At 39.5% G+C, this 14,882-nt stretch overlaps 1 protein-coding gene across 1 annotated transcript; it reads right to left on the bottom strand.

Annotated features, from left to right (window-relative positions):
* Positions 1–835: 835 nt before the first annotated feature.
* Positions 836–12,483, bottom strand: cabz01076234.2. The gene is made up of 12 exons (XM_062516442.1): positions 12,264–12,483; positions 12,094–12,156; positions 11,226–11,579; positions 10,629–10,925; positions 10,309–10,401; positions 10,029–10,049; positions 6,157–6,186; positions 6,008–6,028; positions 4,333–4,359; positions 2,757–2,780; positions 2,576–2,617; positions 836–2,299 (listed from the first exon to the last, which is right to left on the bottom strand). Exons 2-12 carry the CDS (start codon positions 12,152–12,154, stop codon positions 1,713–1,715), a joined length of 1,557 nt encoding a protein of 518 aa, XP_062372426.1. The 5' UTR covers positions 12,155–12,156; positions 12,264–12,483; the 3' UTR covers positions 836–1,712.
* Between the last annotated feature and the right edge of the window lie 2,399 nt (positions 12,484–14,882).

The following is a 14,882-nucleotide window of genomic DNA, read 5'->3' as shown; positions in this document are numbered from 1 at the left end:
AAATAATAAGATTGTCACCGTACACAGCTGTCTTATGCCCAGGAGAGTTTTGATGTGATATTCAATAGGTAAGCTGGGGCAAAATAAGGCGAGCATATTTATGGAAAACAATTAATACAAACAATAAACTCATACCCAAAGAGCTGGGAATGTGTGACTAGCTGCCATCCAACAATAAAGCTTATACGATTACCCATGGATTTTCCCTCAAAACACTGCCACTTCTTCACTTCACTCCACTTCATATGCTAATAGTTTCAAGCAACATATTGCTATTATCATCATTATCATCATCATGATCATTATCATAATGCAGCAGGACAACAGCAACAATTCATTATAAGAATAAAACTTAGAGGCAACATAAATCAATAGGGCGAGGCAAAGACTGTGGCAGATCACCACGATTAAAAAAATTCAAAACTATCATTCAACAGTCATTCAAAAACAGGTATTTGTTATCAACGATTTAAAACACTACTCTCAACAAAGAGAAATAGCTGTGAAAGACTATTACTCCAGCTTGGCAGATATGAGGACACACTGATTTCTGTTGGCAAATGCCTATTGATAAATAACCTCAATAAGAGAACACGTAAGAATCAGAGCACTATAGAAGTCTTATGCTGATATTCACTTCAAACAGGTGCTCTTTTGTAGTGGATGTGAGTTAAATTTAAGCAATAAGCCCCGAGAGGCCGTGGGTTATACCAAAGATCCACTTTAACCCTCTCTGGTTATACTGTATAATCGAACAGCTAAGGGGGTTTTAGGCACTTTCACGTCGTGCCTTAAACCCCCTTATAGCTGTTCGATTATACAGTATAACCCACGGACTCGAGTGGCTTATTGCTTTTCCTAAAACGGTTACTACGTCGATCTAGCAAGATTTCATGAAACGAAGCCACAGCAACAACAATGTAACAATGTATTCATAGATAATCTTTCTTCCACCAAGAAATATATTCCCTCCATATGAATGGTTGCCATGCAACAACAAGACGCAGCCACTCTAACTTTTGTGCTAGTTTTGTGGTAGCGTATTACTATAGAACGAAATGCGGTCAAGGTGTGAGTTTATCATGATATTTACAACGGCATCGAACGCGATTCAGCCAATCACAATCAAGGACCGGAACTATCCGTTTTAGAAAGATATATAGTGTATGATGAAGTGAGATGTGTAGGCTACATATGACTAAAAACTGTAGTGGTTCAGTGCTAACCATTTCTTCTGCATCAAATTTAGCATTAAAAATGATTGTTACTTATTGTTGTTATTAGAAGTACAGAGTAATGCAGATTGCAGACTAGTGGGGATGTTTTTACAAATGGAGGACGACATCACATTGCCTTTTTTGTATTGCTCCACCAGAGCACTAACATCTTTGTTAAGGCACAATCACAATAATGTGGACGTGTTCTATTTTACTTCAAATGGTCAAGAGATTTATTTAGTGAGCAAATATATTAAATGCAATGGAATTAGTCATATATTTGGCTGGTAGGCTTGATTCCTAATATTAACCCCATTCGGCAATCAGCTTGAACAGCACACAGTTCTTGAAGGTATAATATGTAAGTGTGTAGTTGATCTGAGTTGATCTCACATTTACTTAATTATAGTAAAAACCGGAAGAGTGAAGAATCTTTATACAATTTCAACTGTATGATTTGGCTTTGCCAGACAAATTATGCATTATTTAACGTCATCATGTTTCAGTAGCAGTTGCTGCTGTGCTATTGACTTCAGGTGCAGCAACAGGCAAAGGTGTAGCAACAGGCAAAGACAAAATATCAAGTACTGCTTTATCACCTTTGCTAGGATTGAAAAGAGGATACACCGTTTCCCTGAAGTTCGATTTAATGGTGACAAGATGACGTTTTAGTTTTGTATCATAAAAGGACAGACGCCCATTGTCATAATCAAGGAAGATGCCTAATACCTCAGGTCTTGATGCCATAGATATGTAGTGAGAAGATCCTGATTTGGTGTGGACTCCATGCTTGTTGTCTGAGTAGAGGCACCACAGGCCACTAGTCGGCATGGACTTCTGCTCCCTCATCGACTGCACTGCTGAGTCTGTTGCCACTCCCACCCACCAGGAGTTCTTGACTGGAGTTCCATCCCTTTTTAATCCCACCTCCCAGTAGTGCTGCCCACTAGTGAAGCCTGGGTTTACCAGGACACAGAGGTCATAGTCAGTAGGGTCACAGTCATGTTTGTCCCGCATCATTTTACCATTTTTACCAACTGCCATACAAGCTGGAGCTGCATCCTTGTTCACGGAGATGTCCACTGTTGAAAATATGTAGACAAATTTCACAGTAAGGTTTTATATTGTAATAGAGGTAAATATTATACACAGTAAAATTCTTAGTACAATATGTTATTGTGAAATATTCCTGTTAAATACTGTGAAATATTGGCAAACATTAACAGTGAAAACCTCAATCAAAATGAACAATTGTATGTATTGATGATAATGACTATAGAAAAATTGGGATTAAGTTGCTCTATTTACAACTGAATTAATTCAGTAAAACATAGAGTAAGTAAAAAGAGGCATAATACCGGCAAGACTTTTCATGTCCTCAGAGTATACAAGCTCCGGAGCTAGTAACAAAGTAAAATACTTTTAAGTGTTGACAGTTACGTGTTGCAGGGTTATTAATACACACACACACACACAGAGAGAGAGAGAGAGAGAGAGAGAGAGAGAGGGAGAGAAAGAACATATGGACAGTATACTTACCTTCACACCAAATGAAGTCTACCTCTGTAGAGAAAGAAATGCAAGATTAATTGTTGCCAGCTTTGATTACGCTAAACACATCTCAACAAGAGAAGTTAACAAATAGATAATTAGGCCAACTAAACATGACATAAGGGTACAGCTCTAGCTTGGATTTCCTCCTACCTAAATGGGAGAACTTTTTCTGTCTCTATAAATAGATTCTGTTCAGATATTATGAACATCTCGTATGGGGTACCTCAGGGGTCAATCATTGGCCCTTTGCTTTTTAATTTATACATGTTACCACTTGGGTCTATCATCCGGCACCATAATATTTCTTATCATTCATATGTGGATGATACCCAACTTTACATGTCTATATCTTCTGATGACCCCAGTCCAGTAAATGACCTAATCAGTTGTATCTCGGACATTAAAAACTGGATGGCCCAGAATTTTCTATTGTTAAATGACAGCAAGACTGAGGTTTTAGTTGTTGGCCCAAAGGCCCAGAGAGAACATATTAATTCCTTTTTAACCCCCCTTCTGGTAAAACCCTGTGGTGATGTCAGAAATCTGGGTGTGATCCTTGATCCTGATCTTAACTTTGAAAAGCACATATCCACTGTTACCAAGACAGCCTTTCATCACTTCAGAAATATTTCAAAGGTACGTGGCCTTCTGTCTCTACAGGACTCAGAAAAATTAGTACACGCTTGTATTTCTAGTCGCCTGGATTATTGTAACTCACTTTATGCTGGTGTTACCAAACAGGCACTTAACAAGCTTCAGCTTATTCAAAATGCTGCTGCTAGAATACTCACAAGAACATCCAAATTTGATCACATCACTCCTGTTTTAAAATCACTTCACTGGCTTCCTGTACAACAAAGAATCCAGTTCAAAATTCTCTTAATTGTTTTTAAATCTTTAAATGGCCTAGCACCAACATATATTTCTGACATGATCTCACACTATCTTCCAACGCGTTGTCTAAGATCATCCAATAAAAGTCTCCTGTCAGTCCCCAGAATCAACACAAACGTGGCACATGGTGCTTTTAGCTATTGTGCCCCAACTCTGTGAAATTCTCTTCCTTTGGAATTAAGGTTAGCTCAATCAACTTTCTCTTTTAAAAAGGGTCTTAAAACATATTTATTTTCACAAGCCTTTGTTTGAGTTATGTTTTTTTAATTTGTGCCCCTCCGAATAGATTATTTTATGTGCTCTTGCTTAACTCTTTTAACAAGTGAGTTGTATGGATGTTCTCATCTTGGCAAAGTGTTTTATTTATTTTATTTTATTTTATTTTATTTTATTTTATTTTATTGAATTGTTCTTTTTCCAGTGCTGCTTTTACTCTTATTTTTTTAACCATTTTGTGTGTCCATATATACATGTGTGTATGTTTGTGTGTGTGCGCGCATGAGCGTGTGTTCATATACAGTATGTATATTTTCCTTTTCATTCAAAGCACATTGAGTCTATGTATGCCATATGAAATGTGCTATATAAATAAAATTTGATTGATTGATTGATAAACTGAAATGATAAATAACATACAGGAGTGGAGCTTCTATGGACAGAATCTCACCTTCTCTTAACAGGGCATTCAATTCCTCTGCAAAAGAATGAAATACATAACAACAGTTCACGTAAAATGACTCCCCACAATAAAAATGTTGACGTTCAATTGTATTGTTCTGATTTTACTACAGACTAAAGTGTAGAAGAGGGTAACAATGAGCAGTAGGGATGTAACGATGCATCGTGACACGAATAAAAATCGATACAAATGCGTGACGATTCGCACCGGTTGATAGAAAAAATGAATCGCGATGAGTCACGTGACTTATGTCACTAGGTACGGGGCACAGAACGAGGGAAGATGACGGTAGGCAACAACTTTGAACTAGAGTGTGTGTGTCAGGGTTCGTATGGGTGCTTGAAATCCTTGAAAATGCTTGGATTTTAATGTGGTGTTTTCAAGGTTTGAAAAAGACATCATTTATGAAGTTGTTTTGTTTTTGCCACGCGTTCGCGTCCAGTTTGACGTGTCTGGATTTTCCGATAATGACAGCAATCTTGTGATGCTGATATTGACTTTTAATTTCTGCGCGTGTAAACTAGCTACTGTGCTTGAACGAAGTTAGCTGTGGCAGACTAACCTACTGGTTTTCATCGTTTTAACCACAAAGCCTGTCGACCTTAGGTCTACTCAATTGTTTAGTTAACACCTTGTCATTTCGCGTTTGTCCCGCCGTTCACCTCCGTGCGCCCCATGTACATCAGAACATATGTCGGGATAGCCATCTCACTATGAGAAAACGTATGACGATAGTGCTAAGAGATTAACACGTTTGCATGCTTGGTAAACATCAGTCTTGCACATAATATTGAGCTGATTTTTTAGTGGAAATGGCTTACTGTAGCATTGTGCTGATAGATGGAAAAAGTTTGCCTATTTAAAGGCACAGTCTGAATTTTAATCCTAGCTCTCCATTTAGTGTGTGCACTTGAACAACTATAATGATGTAGCATATAACAGTACTGCCCTACAAAGCAGAAAGGCAGTAACTGCATTTTTGGTCGAAAATTAGTTATTATAATTTTCATGACATTAAAGTTGTTATGAAGATTGATGAGTACCAAAAATAAGCTAATGTAAAGTAAAAAAAAAAAAAATAAACCTCCAATAACTGCTACATTAACTACGACCATAAGGCTAAGCAACAGCATAACTTTAAAATGTTTTTTTTTTTTCAGTTTGCACTCTGCATAGTTACTGCCTTTTTGCTTTGCAGGGCAGAGTAGGGCCTGCCATTTATTTTAAGAGGAGAGGTGTAGGATGTAATACTTTGGAAGGAGAGGGAGTGGTGCAATTTGATTTTCTTTGGAGCAACCTCTTCAAACAGCATCAATATCAACAAAAAAAAAAATTGTGATAAAATCGTATCGTGAACAAAAAATCGTGATCCATATCGAGTCGTGAGTTGAATGTATCGTTACATCCCTAATGAGCAGCATCATATTAATAATCTACAACTATTAACATTAGCGTTGGTGCATGAAAGTACAGGAATACTACAGGAATAATTTCATTGAGATTGAACCAGACATTAGTGTGTTAGTTTGTCATTTCAATTACAAACTACCTAGTGTGTTAGATTTTACTAACTGTTGTATTACAGTGTAAATGTCTAATGGAGAACTTGACAATATCAATGGCATATGGCATAGAAGTCAGAATAGAATGGAAGAAGTCTTACCTGCTGCTCCATGGGGAACATCTTTTGATGGTAAAGAAAGATGATTACTTTTAGTCACTTAAACATGCAGTGATGTTTTTTTGTCTAACCCCCCCAAGGCATGTAGCCAAGAGAATGGCTTGCATATAGATTGTGAAACAGAATCTCACCTTCTCTTATCAGGGCAACATTACTTTCCTCTGCAAAGAAAAGACATACAGATAACAACAGTTCACATAAAATGACTACCCACAATTGAAATGTTAAATGTTGAAAATGTTGAAATGTTATTAGACCATTAGCTTCTCGCCTGTTAGCATCATGCTTGCAAACGTACCATGGACACAGTGGTATCTGAAAATAGTCCCCGTAGGCAACAAGCAGTAGTAGTGTGTGATATCACTGCACCCATGGTACGTTTGCAACTTCCCTTGATTATTACACCAGATGAGAGTGTAGTTCCATGTCAAATCAGCCTAGAAAAACGCCAGGTTTAATTTTCAGTTGGTCTTATTGCACTTTCTAACTTGAGAAGAGACATGTTTTAAATGGGAAAATTACCGGAAATCTTAGTCACTTTAAAGTGTAAGTTGAGCGAAAATTGAAAAAAATGCTATTTTATGAATGAAAATACATCAACTAAGCCGTGGAGGAAGTCATTTTTGCTCATCACGCAGTACAGAGCTAGCCCGGGCAGGAGCTACAGCCCAAAATCGCGAACAGTGGGTTAGCATGGGGCTTACAGCCACACGCTTTCAAAATCGCATTTTTAAACAACTAACATTGCTCAAAACAGCACCAAACCTCATCAGTAGCTTGCTCTAGGTGTCTACACATAAAACGAAGCAGCAATCAGTCTGTAAACTTTGGAATAGTTAGTATTAGGGATGCACCGATCCAATATTTGGATCGGATATCGGCCCCGATTTGAACAAAATAGCTGGATCGGGGATCGGAAAAAATGAGCAGATCCATGGGCCAATCCGAATTTAATTTAGTTAAGGCGAGACACGGCAGGTGAAAACATCGTTTTTTTTAGCCTCAGTCAATTTCGAGTTTTTGTGCTAGTTTGCTACCTTAGCATGTATTCTACCACCCTACTATGGCTATGGCTATGGTTATGGCTATGGCTATGGTTATTTAGCAGACGCCTTTGTCCAAAGCGACATACAAATAAATAACAATACAAATTAAATTAACAGTGAACAATTACAAACTAGGGAAAATAGTAATATTATCAGTAAAACAATAATTTTAAGCACTAACCTAATGAGAAATAAAACAGTGAAATGAGAATAGCAATCAAATAAGTCACTCAGTTAATTATATATAATAATAATAATAACTAAAGCATGGTATGGCTAAATTTAAGGACAATAACAAAATAAATTTCAAATTCTATCAATAGACAAATTATAACAAAACAATACTATTATACAAACCATAACACATCACAAACTCAAAGGACTAAGTGCATATTAAATAAATATGCCTTAAGACCCCTCTTAAAAGATCCAAAGCTGTTGCTGGAACGGAGAGCACTGGGCAACTCATTCCACCAACACGGAACCACTGAAGAATAGGATCTACAATTTGACCTAGCATGTATGGTTGGTCGACATAACAGACGCTCCTCAGAAGATCGCAATGGGCGGTTGGGAATGTACATCGTGATTAAAGAACTGAAGTAGCTGGGAGCAGATCCAGTCAGTGTCCTATAGGCCAGAGTGAGAGATTTAAATTTAATTCTGGCTACTATAGGGAGCCAGTGGAGAGTAACTAGGAGAGGGGTTACATGTGTCCTCTTTGGCTGATTGAAGACCAGTCGTGCTGCAGCATTCTGAATCAACTGTAGTGGTCTTAAAACACAAGCAGGTAGGCCAGCTAACAGAGAATTACAGTAGTCCAGCTTGGAGATAACCATTGCCTGTACAAGAAGCTGAGTGGAATCTTGTGTCAGATAAGGTCTGATCTTCCTAATGTTGTACAGGGTATACCGACATGACTTTGCAATTGAGGCAACATGCTCAGAGAAAGTAAGTTGGTCATCAATTATGACACCCAAGTTACGTGCCGATCTGGTTGGAGTCAGTGAGGATGAATCAACAACAACAAAGTCCGATTTGCACATTTAAGTGTTTATTTCATGACATGTTGTCTACTCGCGCCTATATGTTTATCCTAATTTTACCAAAAGTTCCCATTCTAAAGTGTCATGTACTACCGTGACCGTGATCCAAATCATACCGTGTGTGACACCGTTGGAAAGCCCTGTTTCTCCTACAAGACGCTATGCGATCCAAATATGGGCATTTCCTTTGTATTAGCAACCAATCGCGAAAGTTCAAAGACGAGTCTAAGCTGAGAACGCATTTCATTGGCTGTGTTTCAAGGCTGTTTTCCCCACACGCCATGCAAAGCATCTCCATTTCTGCAGCACCTACATACACCAAACTTTCCAGTCTTATTCCTAACTATATTAGGAAGATATTTACAGAGGGATTTGTTGATATAGCATTCTTCACCTGATTTATATGACTTCTTATGCCTAAAAATAGGGCGAAAATCCATTTGTTAAGCCAATTTGCAGTATTTTCTGATTTACTGGAAAACAAAAGAAGATATTCATTATCCCCTCTGTAAATGTTTTTTTTATTTGATATATTAACACAACAAAAAAAAATTCAACCTGGCTTTTTCCAATGGTCAGATCCTTCGCATCAAAATATATGCAAATTGGCACATATTTAATTAGATATAGCCTAATTAGCATATTTAAACATTAAATTAAAGAAAACTTGCAATACATTTTTTTCTCCTATTTATGTGAGTATTCAACTGGTAAAGTTTCATGAAGATATCTTTAAAGGGATAATCCGGAGTGAAATGCACTTTAGATAAATTTTTCGGACTATTGGGAGTACATACGTTGAGTTGACACCAAAATCATGTCATTCGGATGTATTTTGAGAAAGTTCGAGTTCACCGTTTTTAGCCAAAACTCGTTAGCCTGGAAGTGACCGGGGTAAGTCCTTTCGCAGCTACAAAACGCTATTTTTATACCTCTTCTACTGTTCCAATCAACACTACACTTACGTGGTAGTGAGTAGAGGGTCCCTAAAGCCAAACCGAAGTATCCCCACGTCTTTATGTGGTCGGATGGAGAGTCCAGAATGAATTTAATCGAGTCAGTACCTTTCCGTGCTTCCGTGTGAATCTCGCGTGACATTTCTGTGGTTCAGATTGGGTTGCGGTCTCGAACTTATTCTACGTGTATACAAACTATTCCAAAGTTTACAGACTGATTGGTGCTTCGTTTTATGTGTAGACACCTAGAGCACCTAGAGCTCTGACGAGGTTTGCCGCTGTTTTGAGCAATGTTAGTGGTTTAAAAATGTGAGTTTGAAAGCGTGTGGCTGTTTGCCCCGGCCCATGCTAACCCTGTTTGCGATTTTGGGCTGTAGCTCCTGCCCGTGCTAGCTCTGTACTGCGTGATGAGCAAAAATGACTTCCTCCACGGCTTAGTTGATGTATTCTCATTCAGGAAATAGCATTTTTTTCAATTTTCGCCAAACTTACACTTTAAGCATGATGCTAGCAGGTGAGAATCTAATGGTCTAATCCGATTCAATGATCTATGCTAGGCTGAAGCTAAAAGTTGTATCGCCAAACTCACAGAATGGCTGGATGCACAGGAAAAAGGTAAATATCTATTGTTTTGCTCGAGGGGAGGTGGAAAATAAGCTTATTTCCAAAAATGGAATATCCCTTTAAAGTTCAATTATATACCGATGTTCTGATTTTAGACTAAAGAGTATGAAAGGGTAACAATGAGCAGCATCATATAATCTACAAGTATTAACATTAGCGTGGGTGTATTAAGTCCAGAAACACAGTGAGTTACATTGTAATTTAAATTACAAACTACCTGTAGTGTGTTAGATTGTACTTACTGCTGTAATTACAGTGTAACAAATTGTCAACTGGAGAACTTTGCCATATAAATGGCACATGGCACAGAAAAGAATGGAAGGAGTCTTACCTGCTGTTCCCATGGGAAAACCTTTGGATGCAAAAAAAGATGATTGCTTTTAGTCACAAACATGCAGTGATGATTGTTTTTCTAACTCTCCCAAGATATGTAGCCAACAGCATGGCTATAAAAATTGTCTCACAGGAAATGTCCTTTCATTCACTTAAACAACTTTGTTTATGTGTTTACTGATGGATCACAGTTTCACAAAGGTATAACTTGAGAAAGGAGTGCCTTATTTTTCAGAGAAATGATGATTAAAGGATTGAGGAATTATGACATTTCAAACCTTTCTTCTTTTTCAGGTATAATAGAAGGGCACATATTGCTGCCAACAGCAGGGTTACAAGTATGATGAAAGCTACCATCCAAGATGATACACCTGAATCAGTGACAAACACACACACACACACACGTTAATATCAAAAATCAAACCACAGATCTCTTTTTTAATCTCAGGTTTACATTTAACCTGGGCGAATATCCCTTCACCACAACAATAATTTCTCTCTCTGCGGATTGACCATACACCCTGTTATACCCCTACACACACTTGCACACTTACATCTACACCTACACAATGTATCAGCATTTGCCTGTGATCCTTACCTAGTAATTCGATGTTCACATCCACCCTGGCCTCCTTCAGATGCTCTTTCCTGTTGGGCAGAAACACGGAGCAGGAGATCCACCCGGACTCTGAGGAGGGGCGGACCACCCAGCTCTGCACAGTGACCAGACCACCGGTCCCCCGGGACTGCCTCAGGCCCCCGGGCTTGAGCACCTGTTGGGGCCCAAGGGACCACTGGAGCAAAGGACCCGGCTGCCACCCGGTGGACATGCAGCTCACGTTAATCCGGCCATCGTTAAACTTTGATAGAGACAGGATCGGAGAAGCCCCGATCTCTGTATGCGTGTGAGTGTTTATGACAAAGAGAAATAGTGAAAAAAGAGAAAAGAGAATGTGAAATGTGAAAAGCATTACCTGTATTAGACAGAAAAAGAAAATCACTAATATATCTCCATCGGCATGATTGATTGATGGAGTACTTTTGAAATGTGATCGACCACCTCAGCAACTTAACTTATTATTTACTGTAAGTGTTAGTCATATGCGGTCCAAGAAAACAACAAAATAAAACAAAACGCATGAGTGCACCGATAAACTTCTGAAACCCTCTTGTCAGAAATGTCTGATAAACTCACCCTCTACTTTGAGAAACACATGATCGCTGTCATAGTGCTCACTGCTGCTGACATAGCATGTAAACTTCCCGACGTCGGTCAGTTTCACATCCTCAATTCTTATTGACACATCCCCTTGTTTCAGGCTACTAGATGGCTCACGGGGCACAAGTGTAGTGCGGTTTTGATACTGCTCCATTTGAGTAGCGTTCTGGAGTTTGCCGTTATGGTAGAGCAGCACAGGTGTTTGGTATTCCTTCAAGTACCACCGCACCTCCATCCCCTCGGCATCCGTAGTGGGGGAGAGCCAGCACGGCAGAGTGACCGAGCCCCCACGTAGGACTGTAGCATTGCCGACCAGAACTGAGAACTTCACTAAAATACAGAGCAAAGGATGTTATGTTTTAGTGGGCAGTGTGAGTTTATAGCCTACATACATGTTGAACAGTATAGGCTAAATTACCCTCACAGAAGACATTCAAGCAAGTTCATATGTTTCAAGCTGACTTATGCAGTAAAAATACAATGAATTGTGCTCTTACTCTCTCTGCCTTTACACAGGCCTACATGTTCAATTCGTTTCACCAAAAGCTTGCCAAAAATATTACTGGATGCAACTACTGAGTGACTGCAGTCTGTCCTGCTGCCTCCACCACGCGTGATCTTTACCCCCCCCCCCCCCCTCTCTCTCTTTCTAGACTCTCACACATGCATTTTGGCCATATTGCATTTGTTTGTTTTACTGGTAGCGTGAATGTGATTAAATCTTTAAAACAAACACAATGCATGCATGACTCCACGGTGGGTGGAGCAGTGTGAATCACACACACAGTTTGGGCGTTCAATAGCCAAAAATACAGGGCAAAATTGTGCTTGGAATCGCACTCACCAGCTGTAGCAACGCCTGCTAGTTGTAGAAGGAAGACTATTTGTGGAACTGTGCAACACATTTCTGCGAAAGACAACGCAAAGGCTTTAGGAATAGTAGGCATGAAAGCAATTTGTACAGTTAAAGAGCACACAAACATCAGAACAGTAACCTCAATATTCTACACTTACTGGGCGTGCTGTGTCGTAGGCCACTTGAAAAGAAATGAACTTGGTGTATGAGAATAGCCGTCGTGGCAATAGCCGTCGATGTGCACTGTTTACGGGAATCAGCGATACAGATGTCAAGGATTCTGTGCCAACATGGCCTTAGCTTTGTAAATAATTTCAGAAACGCAGGCTACGACATTTCCAATCTAAAATTAAAACCGTTTCAAAATCTCCGACATGCCAGCCTTGCCAGCCGATCCTATACTAAACGAAGACGTTCTTTCGGTTTCGCTTTTCCGAGCCAATCAGTTTAAAAACCATCATCAGCCAATAAAAATCCATGCAACCAGCAGAGCCCGCTCTCTCACACAAGAGTGCCAATGTGCAGGAGGAACAGCCGGAATCAAGGCTCTAATATTTGGACAGCATCAGCATCATAGATGATGATGATAATGAATGATCATCATTATTAATAGTAGGCTACTATAATGTGCCCTGCGCACAGGTTATTAATGAGAGGTTAAGAATGAGAATTACGAATGAATCACACATGACACCTAATCAAATGAGGCTTGCTCAATTGTTTCAAATGAGGCTGGTTTAAATCCCATCCGTCTTTTAAGATATTCAAGTAGGCCTAGCTTACACTTGATCACAAAAAAAGGAAATATCATATAGGGACAGAATAAGGATAGGTCTACATTTTCCAGTGTGATGTTAGTCTCCCTTAGTCTACTTATCAATCAATTTGTGAAGTAGCCCACTAATTTCTTTAACTCTTTAAAGCAACAGGCAGGTGGTCTTCAATGCAGTAGGCTATACACACATCTCTCACGCTACAAGGGCTACATACATTTTTATTTATTTTGCATTTCATAATGCATTATTAAATGTTATTACTGTACCAGTGGCATCCTCCTAGTCCCAAGCGGTATAGGCTATTCTATTTTTTTGAAGGAGAGGTGCAAACGCACACCAAAGTCAAGGTGCAGGCAACTGTTGTAAGCTTATGGAGAGAGAGAGAGAGATGCCGCTCACTCCACTGAAAAAACATCTCGTTATTCTAATAGTCTCCTAAACATTCCAATATACAGTAGGCCTACAAAGTACTTGCTATTCTATTACCTTGTCATTATATCGACCAATTCAGCACTGTGACAGTGTGGCTACCCGTTATGGCTACAGAGGTTTAGATCAGTGGTTCTCAAACTTTTCACAATGAGTACCACTTTAGAGAACAATTGACTCTCCAAGTAGCACTTTATGACCAGCATTAAGAAGCAGTACGTATAGGCCAATTTAAATATATTGTACATTGCACATACTTTTTTTGGCATTATGTATTTATTTTATTTTTTTCAAGAAAGATAAAAACTAGTTTAGAAATGTAATGATTTTTCATCATATACTGTATATATTTATATCATATGAAGTGATTATTTTGTACTCATGAAATAAAGCATCTTGGAGTTTCCCAGAGTACCATGATAGAGAGTCTGCGTACCACCAGTGGTACCCGTACCACAGTTTGAGAACCACTGGTTTGGATGAACAGAATGGACAACCGCCTTTATTTGCACACATAAACACAAATCTTCATCCAGTATGGTGGTGCAAAATGCGCTTGTATTTTGCGACTGCATAAATTTCCGTATGACAACATGCACACGCATGGACACACACACACACACACACACACACACACACACACACACACACACACACACACACACACACACACACACACCACACATACACATGCACAAGCACAAAGCATCCACAGGCACAGGCACACACACACGCACACGTGCACTAATTTAGACATACACACGTCACGTGCATGCAAACTCACACACACACACACACACACACACACACACATATATACTCTCTCTCACTCACACACACACACAGACACACACACACACACGCACACACACTCAAACAAACTCATTAGCCAGCCGCCACACACGTTTCCTCGACTAATCCCAGCTCGTTTAGCCAAGTAATCACCTCTACTTAGTGTCAGTGACGGGGGGGGGGGTCAGTGATCAGAGAGGGAGGAGCTAAGGACTAAGGAGGGGCGAAGAAGAAGGAGGAAAGGTGAAGGAATCAAAAGCCCACGCCGGCCATTCACCATTCACACCACACACCGTCTGGACCATATACGCTGCCTTCTTGAGCGAGAGAGTGCGGCATCACTCCCACATCCACGCCCCGTCCCCTGCTCCTGTGCATCTAGTCATCTCTTCGTAGGACAATAAAGGTAAGGATGGGTAGAGGAGTAAGTGGACATAGCCTACACATAATGTATATATACACATGCCTGCAGAGATAAGGGATTTATGGTGCTCTGGATTGACATATTTGTGCACTTGTTATCAATACTTGCTGTAGGGGAGGCTGGTTTTGATTTAACATTTGGAAAGCATTTGTGAGCATGGAGCCATGGCTGGACATTCTAGATCTCTCCAGCTTAACAAGATTCTCTTACGCTCTCTCTCTCTCCCTCCCTATATCTGCCTCTTTCTCTTCATCACTGTGATGGATATTTTTCTATCTATTATGTATAGTGAGTCATTCTTGCAATTTAATTTGCCCTCCTTTCACCATCTCTGCTGATCATCCTTGGGGTCAGGA

This window comes from Sardina pilchardus, chromosome 16 (genome assembly GCF_963854185.1).
Source record: "Sardina pilchardus chromosome 16, fSarPil1.1, whole genome shotgun sequence".
Classification (NCBI taxonomy): domain Eukaryota; kingdom Metazoa; phylum Chordata; class Actinopteri; order Clupeiformes; family Clupeidae; genus Sardina; species Sardina pilchardus.
Note: the sequence above shows the minus strand (reverse complement) of the source record. Positions and strands in the feature narration are given on the sequence as shown.